At 30.1% G+C, this 22786-nt stretch overlaps 3 protein-coding genes across 4 annotated transcripts; 2 read left to right on the top strand and 1 right to left on the bottom strand.

The window, feature by feature from the left end:
- Nucleotides 1-6280: 6280 nt before the first annotated feature.
- On the top strand, nucleotides 6281-17508 carry LOC116772726 (uncharacterized). Of its 2 annotated transcripts, none has more exons than XM_061522382.1 (9): nucleotides 6281-6574; nucleotides 13147-13177; nucleotides 13489-13724; nucleotides 14717-14853; nucleotides 15110-15251; nucleotides 15388-15533; nucleotides 15897-16105; nucleotides 16443-16648; nucleotides 17356-17508. In XM_061522382.1, exons 1-9 carry the CDS (start codon nucleotides 6533-6535, stop codon nucleotides 17506-17508), a joined length of 1302 nt encoding a protein of 433 aa, XP_061378366.1. In that variant the 5' UTR covers nucleotides 6281-6532. The 2 variants fall into 2 exon arrangements, with proteins under 2 accessions (XP_061378366.1, XP_061378367.1); XM_061522383.1 differs by having other exon boundaries at nucleotides 6282-6574; nucleotides 15110-15242.
- Nucleotides 17509-19132: 1624 nt separating this feature from the next.
- On the top strand, nucleotides 19133-19994 carry LOC116772397 (aprataxin). Its single transcript, XM_032664579.2, has 2 exons — nucleotides 19133-19676; nucleotides 19753-19994. The coding sequence occupies exons 1-2, from the start codon at nucleotides 19244-19246 to the stop codon at nucleotides 19920-19922; spliced, it is 603 nt and encodes a 200-aa protein (XP_032520470.1). The 5' UTR covers nucleotides 19133-19243; the 3' UTR covers nucleotides 19923-19994.
- A 133-nt stretch (nucleotides 19995-20127) lies between these two features.
- Nucleotides 20128-22473, bottom strand: LOC116772600 (lariat debranching enzyme). The gene is given in 6 exon segments (XM_032664830.2): nucleotides 20128-20924; nucleotides 21025-21354; nucleotides 21542-21767; nucleotides 21907-22073; nucleotides 22143-22262; nucleotides 22264-22473. Coding segments are annotated over 6 exon segments (1491 nt in total). The 5' UTR covers nucleotides 22338-22473; the 3' UTR covers nucleotides 20128-20350.
- Nucleotides 22474-22786: the final 313 nt, after the last annotated feature.

Here is a 22786-nt window from a genome sequence, read left to right as displayed (position 1 = left end):
AGACGTAATCTAGCCTCATATAACTAAAGTTTGACACATACTTATGTCAAATGATAAATGTCAAATTGTGTACATTATAATTTCAGTTGTCAAAATACCTGTTACAATTTTTTTTATTTTTTTTTTTAAATCAGTTACAGAAAAAAATATAACTCATTGTAAGTACAATTGATATAATTATAAAATTTAAATATCAAATTTCTTCCACAATTTTATGATATATTATATTATGTATTTGTTTTTAGTATAGTAAATTGCCTTTAATAAAATATATCTATAAAATAACTTCATTTTTATTTTAATTTAAAAGTTATAAATAAAGTTACTATTTGTATTTTCAAATATTTTTAACATATTTTGTGTTTCTGAACGAAGGCGATGCTCTTTCCGTTTGCTTCGTGTTGTTTTGTATGATCAAAGTATCATCATAAACTTTTTTTCAAATAATACATTGCAAAAGGAATTCTTCATTGCTTTTATTTGAATATTGGCCTAAATCTGATTTATTTTTATAAATTCCTTTACTTTTGTAGATTAATGTAAAGTACTTAGCCTTTGTACTACCGTATTTATGTCTACCACTTCAATACTTTGATATTATGTATATTACAATAATCGATAGTAGTTAATTTCTTTATTGATTTTATTATTATTATTTTTAAATTATCATAGGTTATTTAAAGTTCCACAAAAATAACAAAATAAGTTGTCGTAGGATATTAATAAAAAAATAAATATGTATATTTCTATATTTTTTTGATACATATATTTTTGAAATAATAAAAATACATTAATACTATATGTACATATAATGTTATTTGGTGTTCTTGAGACAACTTTGTACAAACATTGTAAAGTTGACGCAAATAGCTACGTCCTCGGTTATTGAGATAATTCTTTATTCTATTTAAGCTACTGTACGTGCCGCGTTGAACGTTCAGTTAAATGTAATATATTCTCATATAGTGTTATCTTAACTTTATAAGGCAAATTAATACCTGTTTTCTAAAGTACTTAGTGTATTTTATAAGCATAATAAAAACGGTATTTCGTAAAAAAAATGCTTATATTAATATGGCGACGTTGTGATTTATATTTTATAGGAGATAAGGAAGTTTGTACTTCTTACTCATACTCGACGGTCTATAAAAGAAAAGATTTGTACCATCTCTTTCATTCCTCTCCCTATCTCTGCTAGTTCAACAACACTGGAACTGTTATTTTGTTGTGAATAGTTTTTTTTTTTATTTTTTTTTTAGGTTGAACAAATTCTGAGAGAAGAAAATTTTTATACAGATAAATAAGTTTTAAATGAAAAGTTTTTAAATTTAAAACTCTATGTTTATTTTATTAATTATCCTTCAATGAACGTTCCAAAACGGTTAAATTGAAAAAAATAAAATAAGTAGGTTAGTATTTTAATTTCTGCAGTTTTTTTCAAGAAAATTTAACTTTACCCTTAAACTTTAATTACCCTTGACTATGTTGACAATAAATTTCTCAATTTTAATCAAAGGTTAGTTAATAATTAAATTTATAAAAGCCTCAATTTGTTATAAGAAGTTATATTATTTCTAAGTAGGTTTTAAGATTCATTGAAACGAGTTATTTGAATAAATAAATTCCATGTTTTGTTCTTATTTATTTGACCATAATTACCAAATAAGGTTGACAGAATAATTAAAAATATTAGAGTGAAAAGATAATTCAATGCATTAAATTAATAAAAAAAGGGAGATTTTATTTGGTTCACTTAACGAAAACGATTTAGGTACTTATTTATCTTAATAGTAGTGTGGCAGTATACATTTTTAAACAAAAGTAAAAAAGGTTGCATATAAAACAAAGTAATTTTATATAGTTAAGTTTGTTATACTCATTATATTCCCAAAATTTTGAGATAATAAAAATGAAATGTTTCTTTTAGGAACATTCATTAAACACTTCATTGACCCTATCATTACGATTGTTTCCAATTCTTTATTATCTGTCTATTTGCGACCTCCTTCGTATAATTTGTTTCATTTGAGATCGGAAACCGTTATTTCTTTGATGACGATGATATGCAATACCGGAACATATTTAACTATCTTTTGCATAGACTTTTGTACCTCTATTAATAAATATCCGAACACATTTAAATATATAAGGTATATTTTTATGTATTATTATGTTATAAACATAATTTTCACAATATAAAAGGTACAAACATAAATATAATGTTCTTTGCGAGGAAAATTTATAGAATTAGAAGGTACCTATATTTTTTTTATTGAAGTTTTTATTTCGCTATGTTGTAAACATTCTGTTAATCATTAGTCATTACATCTTCTACTTAGTTATTTCTACAGCTTTATTCGTAGTTTGGGAGAAACGGCTACAAACTTCTACTTCTACTACTATTACTATTTGGATGTGTATGCCTATACTCTATGAACACAACAAAAAATATTCTTTAGAACATCACAACCAAGGTAGGTATTCTTTCATGCAACCACATTTACCAAAACACAAATAAGTAAAAAATTGATTGAATTTTAAACTGCGTCAAATTAATATTCGTATAATTTTCATCTTGTAACAACGAAACGTTATTGAGTAATTGTTGTAGAGATGGCGCGATGTATGCAACGTTATCAAAGAGGCGGTTGAAACGTCGATGGATCCATCCAGCGTATCGTAAGAACAGAGTATTCCGCTAGATCGTCATTATTTAAATTTTCGCTGTACCAGTCGTTAGTTGGTTCCGGTCCTCGGTTCTGTCCTATTTTATTTTTCTCTGAAATTACGATTAGTTCAATCAAAATCACAGCCGGTCACCCGTAATGGATAACCGTGTGAACGACCCGTTATACAAACAAATCAAAAGTATAATTATCAAATTCATTATTTAAAAAAAAAATTAAAGATATGTACATATATAAATCCTATTTACTTTAAGAGAATATGAACTAAAAGCATTCGATGTTCAAAATATCAAATTCATTAATTCAATAATGGAATTCGAGATTGTTAGCAGCAATGGCGTCGAAAGTCTAAATGTTCTGAAGTTTAAAGTCTAACCAGTTTTATATGATGCGCATTAATGATTTTCATGCACGTCTAGTGATTGTGTAACGGGTACGATTTACTGTATATATCGTTTTCGGAGTCCGGACCGGAGACGTGTTGTCACGAGCACGCGGAAGATTTCAAGATCATCAATCATAGAATTCGATTCGCACATCGTTGTAATGCTTGCAAAAACAAGATGGCACGCGCTCGACGCTCGTGGCGTTTCCCTAATGACTTCAAATACAACTTGTGTAAGAATGTACAATAAATTGCATATGTAATTCCTGACTGCTAAATTATGTTCTCTCTGACGTCAAACCAAATGCTTATTCTCAATAAATGTTTAAACCTTTATTAATATTATACGAAGATATACATACGACTAGCGGAAAACATCAGCCTAGTTAGTCTTTGATTTAACATTCCATTTCTATGCTCCAAAACAAAAAGCATTGTTAAATAACCTTATTTAATAAATATAGCTATGTTATGTGTATACCATAATATAACAGTGTATTATGATATAAGAGTATGTTCTCTCGTTGCAACTTAAGACTCGATCAATTTAAATTACTTACTACTATCAATACAGCTGATCAATAAACAGCTCTATAAATAAACCTACGTGTTCTTGAGGATATCGAATCTTTTTAATTTTCAGATTTACCATGATTTTACCGTATATTTATTATACAATACATAACTTTAACTTTCCCTCGAAATCGTACATCTTTAAATATATTTTTTTATATTTATCTGATGATTTGGGTTAAACCCGCAACCTAGTTCGTGACCACGACGGATAATGTTCAAAAGTGGGTGGTAGGTAGGCTGTATGTTATATTTCATGACGTAGAAATTGAAATTAGCAACACAATTTCTTAACTTTCATTTCACCGCTTGTTTAGGCGTTTCCCGTTTCGCATTCAATAACCTAAGTTAATGTTACGATGTTTTACGAGTATATAAACCAAATACTGGAAACGCTCCGTAGGTAGTGTGGTTATGCTAACGTGTGGTAATAAATACAGATTGAAATGTCAAAACATTATTTACGAAAACCTACGACAAGTCATTATTTATAAGAAGCCAAGAAAAACGAAATTTTTCATATTCTTGGACCTAAAGATTTATTTATTTTTTAGCGATTAATAATTATTTGCATACATATATCCTCTATTAATTAATGCTATTTATACGAATATATATATATATATATATATATATATATATATATTTATATGCAGATTTATTTTAGTACATATAATTGCCGCCACCAACATTAAATACATGTCTGTCAACATGTCATTTGATTGTCCGAAAAATCATCTGTTAGCGATACAGTCATCTGAAGATGATCTAAGTAGGTAAGTACGAAATCTTATTTATATAATATGGTAAGAATTTGATGTACAATAAAGAGTAATAAAAAATTTAATGGATATTTAATTTTGTTCACGTTTCTTAAACATGGTTAGGTGCAATAACGACAACAAAGGTAATTGTTTCTTTATCTTCGTAAGAGTAAAATAATTTTTTAAAGATTTTGTATGGTATTTGATTTTCTGCTATTTTAATTATTATTACATATTAAAATAGGCTTACGATGTTTCTTCAATATAACGGAAGAAATAACTTTGTAGCCAAGATATCGCTGAATGAAATTCCCGCTTTATCTATCACCGTACGGTCACCTGTCATTAAGGTTTTATATGCATTCTCAGATAACAAAGTTTTTTGTTAATCTGTGGACAGTATTGAAGTATTAATTAAATCTATAGTTTTGAATATAAAAATTGTAGTTTAAATAATTGTTTATTATAGTACCTAGTCAATAATTTTTTTCTAAATGTAGGCAAAATATATCTATTTAGAAAAAATAGGATAGGTGCATATCTTTAAGGATTAAGGTAATATTTTTTTCGGTTGTAAATTTAAGGGAATGTTATTCTATATAAATTACTAACACAATTAAATGTAGTTCCTACAAATTTGACAGTGATTATTTGTATAAATACTTAAACTCCTTTTAATTTCACCCACGTAGCATTTTAATTTAGAAATTTAAACTATTTAAACATCAATTTTTTTGTCTTGATTTTAAGGCATTTAAATCATTTGAATAATACTATGCATTATAATTAAATTGTCTTTATTTTAAGGCATTTCAATTATTTGAATTAAACTATGCGTTATAATTAAAAGTTGAATATATATTAAATTAAATCATCAGTTACAATTTACTAATAATATCTAAATAAGGCATCTAAAACAAACATAAAGAATAGACAAAATATCCATAGAAGTTATTAAATTATTACAATTTATTTGTGTTTTACTTTTATTTATTTATATATTTAATAACTTAATAAATACCAGCCAATACAGGAATGATATAAAATAACAGACATATTGCATACAAAAAGCTGTTCTATTGTCAAATGGAAATCTCTTCCAGACGACAAGAACTTTTGTTGATTTATCCATTGTTTTATTTTTCAACAACGTGAGATAAGTTGTCAATTTCACTCTATCATATTCAGTACTGTATAGGTACATATTATCTACAATTATTAAACGAGAACATGGTTCATTTATTACAATATTACATGCAAATTTTCCCAACTCAAATGATGTCCTTGAAATATTATTTGTTAAGAAGCTGTTAAATCAAAGGAATCATTCTGTTTGTAACTGAAATTGGAGTTTTTAACCACGTTTAGTGTTTATTATATTAGTAAACACACGTTAAAACGTATTGGATATGTAAGTTGGCAACCTACTCGTACTCACAATACTACACCACAAACTACAAGCCATTGTTTGTTTCTCTGAATCTATATGGGTTAATAAATCAAATAGTTATCTGAATTCATCTCAGATATGATTGACTTTCTATAAAGATTATAATTACAAATCATAGTCTACGTGGCTTCGGACAAAAAGCATATTTAGTTATCTTATCTGTAATCTACGTTCGGTATGAAGACCGAGCAGCGTTCGCGACCTGAAGCCACTGTCACTCAATCAGTTAGATTTCTCTCAAATGTCACGGCAAAAGCATCTGCGGTTCGCGATACCTACTACTAATTCCCTATAATCCGAGGCCAATCAACCAATCAGTTATGTAGATCACGAGATTGTATATTTGCGAGTTCTGCTATCGTGAGAACAGGTGGTAGGGGCCCTCCCAAGCTTCTGTGGGCTAACTGTCCGTCGGGTAAGTCGAGTGCACAGTGCTTCACGGAGTCGCAAGCGCACCACGCGTCTTCCTAAGTGTTCTTGCGCGGGAAAGCTCACTAGACTTGCGCGTTCCTTGAAGCTGCGTAAAATTAAGAGTGATCGTGTATTATAAAACTAGTGACTGTTGCAGGGTTGTCACTTGTCATAGTTTTTGTTTTGTGGTTATATTAGGAAGGTAATCGGGGCAGATAGTTTTAACGGTTGGTACCGCGCTCGAGTGTGGCAGACCGCAAGCATGACGGGCGCCACCAGCTGTCTTATAGTGCTGCTGCTTTTGGTATGATTTGTTATTTATGTTTTTTAGCGTTCAAATATCATTTAGCATAATAGCATTTTAGTATACTTTTAACGTAACAAAAAAAAAATAAAGAAATTTGATACGTTCATTAATAGCTCTATTTACTATATGAAAACATTGAAACAGTTAATTATCATAACAGGACAAGGGAACCATTTCATTTTTCCAATTAAAACACAACAAGCAATGAATTATTTACATCGCCTCTGTAAACAATTGGCCGTGTTGCAAAAAGCTTAACGTATCTTAAGATCTCGGAATGAAGATACATATATTGTATTAACCTAGTGTCGTGGCCTAGGGGTTAAGCTGAAAGGCTCGCCTCTCGTGCATGAATGTGCGAATTTGAAACCTGGCAAACACCATTCTGAATTGTTTCGAGTTAAATGTACTCTCTAAGAGTGTTTAGAAACCATTGACGGGTGGTGAAGGAAAACATCATGAGGGAACCTGGGCTCACAATTTCAAATTATAAGTTTGAAATCCGCCTCGAGCAAGCATGGTGATTAATTCTATAACCTTCTCATGTGTTCATGAGGTCTTTGCTCAGCAGTGGGCACCAATAGGCTGTTGATTGACCAAGTGTGAACAAACGCTAATCTAGAGAAGCTGGTCTAGAAGAAATATTATTAATATCATAAACATATTCCTTTTATAATATAAGAATATATAAAAAGATAAAATTATTACAACGGTTAATAAAAAAAAAACAACAATTATAATTTCCTGGCGAAAAAAAAAAGACGTTTAAAATGTAACGGTTCTAATGTAATTACGACATTTAATCACATGAATAGCACAGAAACGTGATCGAAACCATTAATATAGAATTTCACGGTTTGGGATTTTTTCGAGGCACAATATACCATACGAATTTGTAAGAAGTTAAGACTAACAAATTTGCCGACTAACATTATGAAGCATTATTTACGATGACGGATCTGTATAGAGAATTTATGACATTTTCATTTAATATAAGATCATATATTGTATGTATTTTTCAAATAAATTTATGTAGTTAATTCCATAGTGTTGCCATTGTATGTGTCTTAAATACACGCGCAATCTACATATACCTCCTAATATTATGCATAAAAAATAAAAGTATATTACCTTCATTGAACCTTCCGTCGCCGCGCTGCACTCAAGCCATAAAGTTTAAGTATTATAAGGTATGAATATGTAATGACTACGAAGTATAAACCATGTACTTCTTGTTGTTATGAAATAACAAGAACTTAACGTCCATGCATAATAGCTTTTGGTGTAAAAAATTAATATTACTAGCAACAATATTACGTTATAAAAGGTAAAAGCGTCTGTCAAGTGTGTAATAAATGCGCGTGCGCAGAGCATATAGCTCTTGAATACTTTTCTATCGGCATTGAGCTTTCGTTGTTAGATTTTATTTAACCCGCTACTAATAAGATATTGTTATGAAATAGTTTTTCAAGAATCTTAACCTAGTGAAATACAAATCAGCAAAAAATAAACATTTATGAAAACAACAGATAATAACCAAGTTCCTTTTCTATTTCGATTATATTAAGTTTATACATATGTACATACATATAAATAATGACAGTTGAATAAGAAAAAAAAAATCAACTATATTAAAAAAAGTCCATAAAACAGCGATATGTTATGAAGTTTTATATACAAAAATGGAAAAAAAACCAGATAAATAAAGATCAGACAGCGATTTATAAAACAGGTTAAAAGCTTTAATATTTTTATCCGAATATACTTTTATGATCAATAAGACCTAAAATATTTTCGTTATTTTAAAACGAAAGGTCAGAATTCACTTTAATGTTCAGGTAAAGAATCATCATATAAACTTCAGTCGAGAAACGCATAATTATGCGTGCATGTAAATTTTATTGTTCACTACGTATTCTTATTCGGTTATTTCACGAAAACTATCAGTTTTTAATAATTGTATGTAAGATTGTCGCTGGTATGCCTCTAAATAAAACTGAGGTTTTTCAGATGGTTTCTTATTATTGTACAACTACATACTTCCCACGTTTCGGTTCCTTTTCATCAACCGTGATCACGGGCAGACGAGATAAAAATTCGTCAGTTAATGTTATAACGTGTAGTTATATCCGAAAACCTTGGTTTTATTTATCAGTTTTTAAGTTCGGCATCGTGTATCAATACGTAACAATACGTTGTAGGTGTACTTAACCATGAAAGCTACTGCAAAAATTTTGACTTTAAATCTCTATATTGTTCTTAATCTTACTATAAGTTTACTAGTGAAACTACAAATCTACGGAGATGATCCTATCAATGTTATTAATGAAAAAACTTAAGTTTGACGTTGCCAACTTGAAGTAAGGGTACTGCTTACTAAAAAAGTTATAGGAAAGATCGCTTTGTTCTTAAGAATCAATTAAAAACTAAGACATTTGAGTATAAAACCCTCATTAACGGTCATATGAACGTAGATATAGCCTTATGATTATAAATGTATTATGAGATCGTACAAAAAAGGCGACCGCGTCTTTAATCGAGCTTACTAGGGTAATATTAATTTCCTTCTGACTGCGTTTGGTATTAACATATCATTTGTAAACGTAAGAAGTCCAGTAAGTAATATTATATTAAAATTTGCTCATGTAATGGAAAATATAACTTTTTTACTTTTAATGTTGATTTATCTCAGAAACAGCAATGCAATCTAAGAAGCATAAGCGCAAAACTATTTACAATCATTATTGTATTATATTTGTCTGTATGATATTAATACAGATTTTTCGAGTTTTAATTTGAAAATTAAAACTATAAAAAAAAAAAATTAAAACTAAACTCGAAATTTCTACTTAGACTATATAGTCGCTCATATAGGAAGGACTAAGTATATAGTCGATAGAATGCTGTATAGGAACTATGAGCCCAACAGTCTCAGTACCTTTTTTGCTATATTTTTAAAGGATTTTCATATTTGTCAAATTAATGTCTATGGGGATAAATGAAACCTTACAAATATTTCCGTAGAAATTAATTTCTAATGTGATAAATATCACATATAAAGTTTGCTTTGCTCGTTCCGAAATTTACAGAAACAACCAGATTTTTTTTTAATTTATCGTTTATGTTTAGGTATTGATTAAAAATTGCAAAAAAATATTTATTTTGAAATGGCAGACATATTTTAATTTTATTTTAAATATCAAATAAAGATAACGTTCATGGCATACATGAAAATTTAATTCACACAAATTTTTATTTATGTATTTCATAGAATGGAATTCAATCTCGTCTTACGATAAAATCCATTATAATATTGCGTAAGTGTTTTACACAAACGCGTTCCCTACAGATGATTATAATATAATCAGGCATTTGATGACAACTCGCCTGAGAAAGCGATAAAACAGCGTGGGACAACACACTAAGTTAGGGAGAATTATATCTAATTGATCCTTTGTTAACACATATCGTTATATCTCGACAGGAAACAGGAAGTGTATAGTGAAAAATGTCATAAAGAAGGTTTTAAGTAAATGAAAATATATCTTTTATTTTATCAAAATGTAGCAGTACTTATGCTATCGTAAGGGCAATCTGTACAAACCATGTGAAAGGTACAATCCGAGAACCGCCTACAAATATCGTCACAACATCAAAGGCACGTTTAATTTAATGAGATCAACCATTCAGGCAGCTTTTATTTTAAGGCATTTAATTTAATGAGTCATTTAATGCAATGTTCCAAAAAAAACTCACAGATATAAAATTTTGCAAATGTTTTTAATTACGTACGTTCTGAAAGTAGAATAAAATAGTACTTAATATATATTTAACAGTGTTAATGTTTATAATTATAATTTACTAGTGTACAATTTAAATTCTTTTGATCTGTATTATTTAGATAAAAAAGAAATTTACGTAGATATATTTATATTACAAAACACGGTATAGAGATTAGCCAAGCTTAAAAATAAAGTAATCAGTGTGACATTCCTTCACAAGTCATCTCCAAAACTAAACAGCCATTCGGTATCGATTTGCTTTAGTGGTTTACCATTAAATTACGGTTGACTTTAACCGTAATAATGAAACTGTACCATATCGTGCTATGACCGGAAAAAGTAGGCAAAAAGAAAATCGTTATGAATATGATAGGTTCACATTTATTCTAATGACCTTAAATATTCAAACAACATTTATGTCTACATAATAAAAATAATATTTCCAAGATATGCTGGTCTTGGATGACACGTGTAGGTAAGGTAAAGTCAGTTGTTGAATTAAATCTGGTTATATTTTTATGAAGTCACTCAAAACCTCGTATAACCTTTATTTGTAATTATCACATACATAATGTATTTATATTCTGAATATAAGATCTTTGTATATGAGAATAGAAATACATTATAATTTTAATTTCCACTGGATAGCACTTAACTGACATTCCATCTGTTGGAAGATGGAAATAAACACGTCGGTGGTAAACACACTATCTCAATATATAATCACAAAAGACCGACTATTATTAGGTTAATTTTATATATATATTTTTGTCCAAATATCGTCTCAAGGCAGCAAAATAAATCTATACCTCAATTTTTGATTTAATTCATAATATTGTTGTAATGGAATCTCACATCTAGACACTTTTTTAAATTATTTATTTTCGTATAAAATATTTCTTTTACGTGTATTTAGTGAGTTTTTTATCTGATCAAAGTTAATTGGAAACTCGGTACGATTTTGTTAAATATATATGTATTTGAAAGGCTTGTATGCAAAGTATTCTGAATTAAAGTAAGTCTGATTTAAATTTGATTAAAAAGAAAAAAGAAATTTATTCTATTAGACATACCTCGGTGAAATACTATTAAGATAATACCAAAAGATGAACATTAGAACGGTGAAAAACAATCTTGGTAAAATTAATAAAGCGCAAAGTGGAATTCCTTATAGTAGGTACATATTTTTTTGTGTGTTCCTTGTAAAGTTCGTACATGGAGAATAAGACACGATAACAACTTGAGAAAGATCAATTAATTTTTAAGCCTTCACGCTGGATAACCAGAGCGGAACGCTTTTAGGAAAATCCCGTTCGCCAGACTCCCAATTTGCATACATGAATGTACTAACGAGTAACGTATAAGCAAAGGTCAAACACAAACCCCTTTAAATATATTATTTGAAGTTTTAACGGTAAATGACATTTACTGCGGTCCGGACAGCATTATCATCAAATATTATCTGTGACAGTTCCTAATTGAAGCTGAAATACAAAGTAGATATTTATATTTTAAAAAATAAAAATAATTGCAAGTAAACCCTTTTTTGCACTTTGTTTATTTTATGATTAATAATGTACATAAATTTAAATCATGTAAAAATTTCGATTGAAATATATTACCACTATCTAAATCTTGTCATCTTAATACAATCTAAATATTGCTAAATAAAACAGTCTTGCCTAAAAAGGATGGTATGCATTAGTATGGCCGTTATATTCATTTTAAAGTATGTATATTTCTTATACACAGCCGTTACTGATGAATATTTAAAAAAAAAATGCCATCTATTGTTGACGATCTGAACTAGAACAGTAGGACTGCAAGTAACAATAATGAGAACAAATGAACAGTAATCGTTTCTTACAAATGATTGATATTTTCTGATCACGTATTAAATTGATATCATAGATGTAATGGCCGCAGTTGTCAGTTGGCCGTCCAAAAAGATCGTATCGCTTGACATAAAATTTTGCGGTTTATTTGAACTGATTCGTCTGTTCTGAAAGCGGTTGTTACTGGCATTACTATTTCTTATAGAATTATTTTTACTAATGTCACCGGTCTACCTGTCAGAAGCGAAAGTGTCAAAATTATACTCATTATTATAAGAATGTAAACTGAATGAAGCCATAGCCTAAATAAAAAAAAAAAGGATATATTGTTTACTTTTTTCTCAAAAATATATCAATGATCGAATATCTTTTTTAATGTTTCTATGAATTTTTTTTTCCAAAACGACCTAAGATTTAAAATTGTGGCTTAAGACAGTTTTGAATATTCCTTACCATTATTTTAGTCCAAATATTAATTATTATGACTTTATAAGGAAAGTTGTGTGCTTACCCCGAGTTTGCATCGCCACATACATACGGAGCTTAACAGTTTTTCATTCGTAAATCTTCGCACGCTATAGTAATTTTTTAAAACGCTTCGTATGTAATGTGGTAATGCAAACTTGTGCTAAGCATGCTTACTGAACGAATGGTTTTATAACGGCCAACTATAGCATGTACTTATTAACTAACAATCGCCATTATTTAATATTCGACACATTTTCAATAAGAGTTTTAACATTCTCTTGAAATAAATAATGCTAAAACCAACAAAGCAATCAAAACCATCAGTTTATGGCGTGTAAGATTTATCTTTAAATGCTGTGACCGCTGTGTAAAACATTCATCTTAAATACGAATTAGTTGTGTAAGATTTAAATGACTTTTAACCATATATAAGACAAAGTGTTTAATTGTGTCCGTCTGAATGTTTGAATGTTCATTGTTTCAGGTTCCGGCCATCTCAGCACAAGATTACGACGGTGAGTGGGAACAATACAAATTAAATACGCACATACGCTTCGGATTTGACTGTTTAAGCGATGAGCGTTTACGATTTTGTTTCATTCCCTCCAGCTATAATATTAATAATATTAATATCTGTTATAATCAATGTTTTATTTTAATTATATTTGCTTGGTTGCTTTCTCTTAAACTGTTTATGAACTTAGATACGGTTATATTATTATTAAATAACTATTTAGATACTATACCTATTAGTAAATTCTTCAGAGTCAGCTTGAATCCTTTGTATTTATATAAGGAAAAAAAACTTATTTACCGATGTTTTCAGTGACTGATATCCAATGCACATTCGCGACCACGGGCTCCGGTATAAGGGACTCTGTATCAGCATTGTTAAGGAAGCCCGAGGGGTTCCGCGGGGCTCCGTTGTTCGCTGACGACCGCGCTACAGACCCTATCTCAGATTCCGTCTGCCAAATAAGACCTGAGCCCGAGGATCCCACTGGATTACTATACAGATTACGAATAACAGATTTCACGAAATGCGGCGTCCTAAAAAGAAATGTATGTATTTGACGCATTAATATTGAAAGTGATATTTAATATAGGTTTACACCATTATAGTGCAAGTTAATAGTTAAATCTAACAATAAAAGTGTAGGACCATAATGTTTATGCTGACTGAATGTATTATGCGCTCCGTAGTTTATTGCCGTTTCAGCTACATTGTAACAGTCCCCTCAACTGTATGGATAACAAAGACGAAACGATAATGACATTTTCATTACGAGATAACGATGTGACAATTTTATATAAAAATTTGTTTCGTCATTCAACTTATTCTAGCAGCGTTGATATATAGTAAAAATTCCGTTAAAATAACAGTATGTACTGCTTAGTGGAGTAACAACGAGGCGGCTCTGCCATAGTATTATGCGAGCCGAAGACCGGTAATATTGAGGCGTTTTGTGGAAACCGAGCCATGTTCAACAACGTCCATTAATAACAACTGTGCTCTGTACATGAATACTTGACATAAATATGTCATTTATGAATTGTGGTACATACAGCAAAACATTGCCATCAGCAGACGATTATTTTTCGTCATAACAGACACGTTATAATTCAGGCCTCATTGGATACCTCTAGCTTGTTTTGCTTACCTCAATAAAGATAATTAAATTTGAGTTATGTTATTAAATATAAGTGAAGGTTTTTATATGTGGTCGAGTTCGGTGCTAAATCAGAGACATTATATCAACATTCAGGATAGTACTTTCAAATTAAATAGCTATTTATATATATTATTCTTCTCATATATAGATTTCTATAATAAATAATTTCTAGACCGCAAAATAATTGGTTGAACAAGAAACAGGAAAAAGTAAAATTCTTCTTATATAAAAAAATCTAAACTTTTAATCGAAAATTACTTATACGTCGATATTCAAATTTGTAGGCGTGTTATTTATACATTTTGAAACACTACGATCGGAAAGAGAACAAAGTTGTTCAAGTCTACAATATTTTTATTTAATATGTATTTTCCGTGTTAGGGTTTCGTGCACGTTCGCATCTGGTTCCCCCAGTTCCCGGGGGTGGTGATGCAATCGGACCAGGAACTGATCATCATGTGCAAGCCCCCCGAGCCCACCATCATCGAGAACAAGGCAGCAGGATTTGCGGGTAGCTTGTGAGTACGTTACACTAACAAACCGTTGCCGTGTGCTCAGTACTAGTCTCATAACCAACAATCACGACAATTGCTACATTTTTTTTACATAAATACATCCATATTATGAAGTACTCGGCACTTTTCAACGATATAAAGCCAAATACATAAAAAAAAATTACACATTACTTTATTTAAATTTAGAAATTAATTAAATTTAGAAATAAAAAAATAATTATATTAAATCAAACTTTATTCAAAGCACTATATATTTCAGTCCGCACGGCGCTCGCGTTTCCGGCGTCGTCGAAGAAACTCCGGGCCGTCTTGAGTATGAAGTAGCGCTGTATAAGGAGGCGCCCCCTGTGTCCCGACACTCAAACCACTCATTGGATATGCCTGTTGACCAGGTAAATACTGTACGTCACCACATGTAACGTTAAGCTTACCAGCACGTTCGCAAATATACTTAGTATAGGCTTTCATATAAAGTGTAAATAATTGCTGTTCGCTTGTTTTGGTCAAATTTATATGCTGATATATTTTTTAAACTAGGCTGTTCCAATCGGAACTAAATTACAATTAAGAGCACGCATCAACCCGGATTCAGCCTGGCGACATATCAAACTCCTAGAGGTCGCTGTGTCCCCCGACCCTGATAGACCTCACGCTAATGGAGCTGTGTTACTCGTGAAAGACGGGTGAGTTCATATAAAAAATATATTTTAAAGTATATTCCTTCTAATTTTACCAAGAATATCTATCGTAATATTTTTTTCTTAAACACAGATCTTGATAATAAATTCAACAATATATACAAAGTAAATAAGAAATAATACTCGCGAATGTAGAATATAAATCACATTTAAACAGCGAGACGGCGAACGCAAGCAAACAGAATCTATTCCGCAGTAAATAAATTCATAGTGATTAGTTCCAGCCTAGATAACACTGACAAATTTAGAAAACAATTATACTCAGTAAATTTATTTTCAATTGAATTACGTTAGAGAATTGTTACTTAGAGTCGGGTAGTATTAATCTCCGTTATAACGTAAACTCAGCTGCCGGAACAGAGATTTCGCATCTATCATACCACACCAGCCGGCCAGGTACAGGGAGCGTCACAACGAAGTTTTTTTGGACTTCGAAGCGTTCCTCTTGGCTTCCATGAAGGAGCGTTCCACTTTATGGATCCACTCACAGATCAAGGCGTGTATGGACGCAGCTGACTGTCAACCGGACTACTGTCTCGACTTATATGAACCGTCAGGTAAAATAGCAACATTTTTTATTTTTAAACATGATACCTAATTTAAAAACCAATAACACATGGTTATTCAGCCAAATATAAATAAAAAAATGCTTATTATTTTTCTTTTTAAATATATTCTGAACGAAGTAAGCACGTAAGTTTTATTGTGTTATATAACCTTAATATTAAAATTAAGTAACGTGAAATCAATACGAATGTATATTCTCCATTTTAAGTAAAAAGGCATTATGTTTGATATAAATCTTTAAACTTTTGTTATTAAAAAGAAAATATTTAGGAAAAACAAATACAATTTGACATTGTAAAATTTTTAATTTAAATGTTTCCTATTAAGGTCACGGTCGTCGTAGAAGATCGCTGCCAGAAAACGAGACAAAGACTATCTCAGACAGCCAATATACGCGGTTCAAAGAGAATCTGGAGTACTCGGTGGTGATGCCGGGGGAGTTGTTCCACAAAAAGTCTTTGGAGGCGACGTGTGCCACCTCCATGATGGTCGCGGTCGCCCTCGGAGCTCTGCTCTTCATGTCCGCCTTATTGGTAATATGTCATAAACGTATTTGTTGCCGACAGAATTAGCAATAACGCGATTCTATTTCTATTTATGTTTGCTATCTTTCATTTAAGCAAGTATAATAAAGATTATGAATTATTTTTTGCAAATTTAAAACAAAAATAGCAAAAAGGCTTTTTTTTCTATAAACCACCGCTGTATAAAAACGTAGAACGGTATTTTAATTTATTTTTAACTAACCGACCGCCAAGTGTGGAACCCGATTTTTCAATACACAGTTTAATATTATATATATGTACCTACTTAAAAAAAATCTTTAAAAATTATTTATAAATACTAAATAAGTATCTAGTAAACATATATGTGACATGTTCAGCTATTAAAATTTATCAAGCTTACTCATTTAGTGTCGATCATTAAATTTTAAAAATTTCATCATAACCTTCACATTAAAACGATTGGTTTAACAGTGATGAATATTTCCCGACATTATAGGTTAAGGTCCCAATTGTGTTTTATATCCTTACTGTAAATTTTGATTAAGACTCATAGATCTTTTCATTATTCTTAACACTCGAAAGTCTTTTTAATGACGCGCTATCACTACTCAATTAAACCTAACCAGCTTAGCGGTAAAATAAAATGTTGCTTACTCACCTGACGCCTCTCCGCGTCCTAAAAATTACATTACGACAGGTTTCTGCGTTAATACAATAGTTTGATTTATTCTCAGATGTGCTATCTCGCTACTAAGTTGAATTCAACGATGCTCAAAAACAGCAGTCTTCAAACACCAACTGGGAAAGGATTTGAACAAATATTAAGAGAACTGGCGCATCACTCACTCCCTGACACGGGCTACACGGGTCGCCCCACCGTACAATAAGTTATAACTTATGAGGAATAAGGAATTTTAATTTGTATAATATGTAATAATAATATTATATTGAGACGCGTTCAGAAATCCCGAATAATAATCATTCCGAATATTAACTTTAAATGCGGATAAAAAAAAAAACAAAAAAAAACTAAGTTACATTAAAAAAAAATACATTTTATATGCAACGATTAAATATTTTTGAATAATATTATAATTCCAATGTATTCAAACATATGCGTCTTCTTTACTGTAAGTGCTAATAGATAGTGTTTTAAAAAAAAAATAGTTTTTATTTTTTCAATTAAATAGATATTTTATAGTTGTAAAATAAGAAGATATCATTGCAATTGAGACAACTTTTTTATTATATTTTATTGTACACTTAAAATATAAGTTTAATTTATTGTATACAAATAGCAATTTTAAGGTAAATAGACATAAGATGAAAGTAAGTAATTAATAATGAAAACAATCTTACATTTATTTATCTATAGATTTTCTGAGATTACCTCGAATACAATATAATTAATTTTATAGGAAATATATGTTTAGTTTTTAGATTTTAGAGTTATAAGATCTTATGACTGAAAAATATTATATGGTTATAGTTTAACTTAAAAGCTTTTTCAGTCATGACGTTCAAGCAAAATTATTTATTTTTCAATTTAATTTTAAACATTTTGATGTTTATAAAATTACAATTAATTAAATAAATTATTTCTTATTGTATAGAATGATTGATATTGTAATATGTGTCTGCAATAAATATTTATCACAAAATAGATTTTTTATTTTTACTCTCAAATTGGAATAAAATGTCTTAGATATATTATTTAGTTTTATGTTTTTGGCAAATGTTTAAAGATAATCCAACAAATTAATTGAGTATTTGTTTAGTCCGTAATCCAAATTTTTTCCTGATTAGAATATGAATAATGTCGTATTTTCTTAACTAAATTAAATATTTTTATTTATATTATTTCAGTCTAGAAATATACGGCAATTGTAATGTCAGTATTGAACTGATGAGGCTGTAAGGAGACTGAACGAATTGTGGGAAATACGTCACAACCCCGTGAATTGGTTACAAAAGATCACATAAAATGATTAGATGAAGTGAAAACCTCATAGGAGAAGTTTCTCTTATACTAAATAAACGGTAGTTTCAGATCAAGTAAGTTTTTAAGAAAAACGGAACTAAAGTTACGACATATCGGTAAAGAATGTTCGCTTCTCGATATACTTTATTGATTGAAAAAATTACTTTTTCAATTTTAGGGAAAGTTAACAACCATTTTATTGAGGCTGCAATTATAATTTTATTCTTATAATAATTCAAGAAAAAAATAGCAAAAGAACTTATATATTGATCTTACTATAATATTATGCAAAAAGGACAATCATTGTTTCCTTTAATCATACTTAAAACATACCTACGAAATTTTAATAACCCATAGGACTATCGAATCTATTGTTACTAAATTTTTGTATTGACTATAACGGAATATTTTTGCAGTCGCTGTTTCTATTTATTTCATTTGTAAAACTTATGTTACCTAATTTGTAAATTATAAGACGGTCAATGTAAAACGAAACCTTCCCAAGTTGACACTGTCAAGTGTCACTCTACTGTCAAACTTATTAAAGATTGAGATGGTTAACCGCCGTAATATTTATTTCCAATTGAAGTTTGAAAAATTTTCCCGACGTGGAGTTAAGAATTATTACATTCCTCTTCGCTATGAGCAAACGAACTATTAAAAATCCAGATGAGTCGCAAATAAACGTAAAGAAGACCAAGGGACATTGGGCGATGGGTCTATTAGAAACGATGAAGGACCCAAAATCTATATATAAAGAAACCGAAAATGTTGTTGTCATACATGATAAATATCCAAAAGCTAAAATTCATTATCTCGTATTGCCCCGGGATGAAATTAGTAGTATATTTAAGTTGAACAAGTCACACATAACTCTCTTAAAAGAATTTGGTTCTATATTTCACACTATTATGGAAGACCACAAAAATAACACTTTGCGAGCTGGTTTTCATGCAGTTCCTAGTATGCAAAGGCTTCATATGCATATTATCAGCACAGACATGAATTCTGAATGCCTGAAAACTAAAGTACACTGGAACAGCTTCACCACTAGCTTTTTTATTCCATATGATGGTATTTACGATGAACAAAAAGTAAAAATTTTATTATAAATAATGTTCATTTATATCTTAAGTATTTATTTTTTCAGATTTATTAAAGACACTCGAAGAAGATGGTGTAATACAAAAAATATCCAGTGACACACATAAATCTCTGTTATCTCAACCTCTGAAATGCAATCAGTGCGAGTTCACCCCAAAAAACATGCCACAGTTGAAACAACATTTATTAAGTCATGTAAATAAAAACCATTTATAATTATAAAATATATATCATATTTTGCTTAATGTTATATATGCAAAGATAAAAAATTGTGCTATCTGATTTTCATATTTGATTTTTTTTTATCACAAATCTATGATTTATATAATGTTGACATAAAAAAAAACATGCACTCACTCTATTGCCAAAATATATAAGAACAAAATGTAAATCATTTGTTCGATTAGGTAATAAATAATGATCATATTATTATTCTCAGTTTCAGAAATTTATGTATTTGTTATGCCATGCCAAATATAACAACTCTTTAGTGTTATTTATATTTAAAAATTCACTTCATTACATTCACAAAATTGCCACAAAGGCAAAATATATATAAAGTCATGTGATAAGTCTTATTTATTTATATGACTGCAAGTCAACTATTTTATGATACATAAGATCTACTATTTGTATGCTATTCATTATAAGTCATTTTTACAGAATATTTTACTCGATCTTGGACTCTGTGTACTCATGAACGAACTACTTGAATCGCTCTCCGGCTCTTCCTCAGGAGTGTATATAGCTAGATTACGTCTCTTGAAAACCTTTGTTGTAGCACTCGGAGGTGTTATACAATCTGATGTATTACTGATAGATAAAAAACTATTTTCCGGTGTACAAGCTGATGTTTCTCTTGAAGCGTCCTCGTCATTCCCACTGGGTGTTATTGGAGCAGGGAGAGAAAGCTTTGAACATTTGAATGGTGTCTGTTCAATAATGTCATCTTTCTGTTCATTCTGATTATTTTCAATTTGTACACGCCTTATAGTTCTGCCTGAACGAGCGATTATCACCTGGATGGGATCATCAATACCTAACTTTTCACATAAATAAGCGGTTTGGGGGTTTAGCACAGGTTCTGTGGGTGGACATTTTGGTGCACCAGGCCTATAAACCGGTGCAGTTTTGACGAATGAATCATTGGTTATTATTAATGTATCTAATAGACTTAATATTGCATTTTTCTCTTCTTCACTTGGTGTGAAATCATACCTGTAAATATTTTTAAACAAATATGATTAATAGTGAAAAGTATACTATAAAAGGGAATTATTTTGGATAAATTTTTATTAAGAAAAATTCACAATCTTACCGTTCATCACCTCCAGGGCCAGGTAGATGACAATCTACGTTCTTGACGGATAAAAGATGATTGGTATTTCTCAAAATTGCCAACCATTCAGGATCATACTTTAAAGTCTTGTCACCGTCATACTCTGTTGCTAAATCTAATATTTGCAAATGCCTTCTTCGTGGCAAACATTTATCTAGAGCAAGAAATTTTGTTTCCCGATTATTGTCATGATTAATAACAGCAGCAAATTGGCAATGCAAATGTGCAGCAAACCAGTACTGAGGCTTCAATGTGTGTAACAACTTCTCCGCTGGGGGACTACCTAGTTGGTTTGACTCAATATCATCTCTGGAAAACAAAAAAACATATTAGTTGTTGTGTATTAGTTATATGACAAGTGTAATGTAGATCAATCATTTTATTATATTTAGTTCCGTCATACAAATTTAATATAGTTTTATTAGAATACCACATTCATTAAATTTAAAATCATTTTTTAATGAAGTAGTAAAACTATTCACACTAAAATACATACCGTAAGAATGGTTTCCTTCTTAGTAAATTCTCTTTATCCCCATAACTAGTGATACCCCTCGGCCAATCATGTGATAACATGATGTGGATGTTTTCTTTCATTTGACTTAACCGAAACACGTCCAGAGATCTTATATGATAAACTGATCTCAATGAACCAGGGGTGTAAGGAGGACATTCCCAGAGACCTTGTAAATAATCATGGCCTTTAAATATTCCTGATAGTCCTAAAATAATGACATGGAATCATATAAACAGATAATCAAAATTACAAAAGGATGATAGTATAGCTCAAGAAAATTCAAATATTATCAGAGACAAATTTTAATAGTGCTGTCTTTATTATAAATTGAATTATTAAAATACCTCCAATTCGTAAATTGCCAAACTGTACAACACCGGCTCTGCCCAAGAAGTATATGTTTGGTGCAACCCAGCCACCATATGGCAGCTCTTGTAAATAGTTTGAAGCTTCATGATTGCCTCCAATAAATAAAGTTAATACTGGAGCGATTTTTTCACCACTGTAATATCTATATATAACGGGGCAGTCTCATTAGTAAAAGTATTTATAAAAAGCAATTACTGCATACAGTACTTACTTGTAGAATGTACATATGTTTTGATATTTCTCTGGTACAGCCATAGCCCTAAGGTCATCATTATTGCGGACTGATTGAAAATCTCCACAACATATTAACAAATCCACGTTTATTCCTTCTCTTCTCTGTAATTTCTACACACTCGTATATCTTATCCAATTCACCATGTGCACATCCCTCTATAGCAATTTTCATTTTATTTATATGACTAGATAACAAACTAGATGTTACAGGAAATTATTATACTTAATAAGTATTTAAAAGTGATAAAGTTCACTTGTTTAATAATAGGATCTAAATTAAAAGGACGCCAGTCGCACATGACACTGACAATGTGAGTTGACAGAACATTTGAACTTTGACAGTTATTATAATAATATATGACAACAGATGATTAAAATTCTTTAAGTAAAAGACTAAAGTCATAAAGAAATCTCACAACAAAAATATATACTCAACATAATTAAATTAAGTTCTTAAATAGCCACGAGCATTCATTTTCTAAAATAAATTTCTCGAAGAAAGACTCACATGGAGCTACTTTTTATGACAGGCAATATAATATTAATTAACGATCAACTTCAATATTTGGAATACTTAAAAGTAACATTACATAAAACTAACATACTATAAAAAAATATTCA

Source organism: Danaus plexippus, chromosome 12, assembly GCF_018135715.1.
Source record: "Danaus plexippus chromosome 12, MEX_DaPlex, whole genome shotgun sequence".
Classification (NCBI taxonomy): domain Eukaryota; kingdom Metazoa; phylum Arthropoda; class Insecta; order Lepidoptera; family Nymphalidae; genus Danaus; species Danaus plexippus.
Note: the sequence above shows the minus strand (reverse complement) of the source record. Positions and strands in the feature narration are given on the sequence as shown.

Bases quoted from the DNA above. Each gene is read 5' to 3' on its own strand.
- LOC116772397 (XM_032664579.2), top strand. From the start codon at position 19,244: ATGAGCAAACGAACTATTAAAAATCCAGATGAGTCGCAAATAAACGTA. The intron at 19,677-19,752 runs GTATTTACGATG...TTATTTTTTCAG, and splicing joins CTTTTTTATTCCATATGATG to ATTTATTAAAGACACTCGAA.
- LOC116772726 (XM_061522382.1), top strand. From the start codon at position 6,533: ATGACGGGCGCCACCAGCTGTCTTATAGTGCTGCTGCTTTTG. The intron at 13,725-14,716 runs GTATGTATTTGA...TTTCCGTGTTAG, and splicing joins GCGGCGTCCTAAAAAGAAAT to GGTTTCGTGCACGTTCGCAT. The intron at 15,252-15,387 runs GTACGTCACCAC...TTTTTAAACTAG, and splicing joins CTGTTGACCAGGTAAATACT to GCTGTTCCAATCGGAACTAA.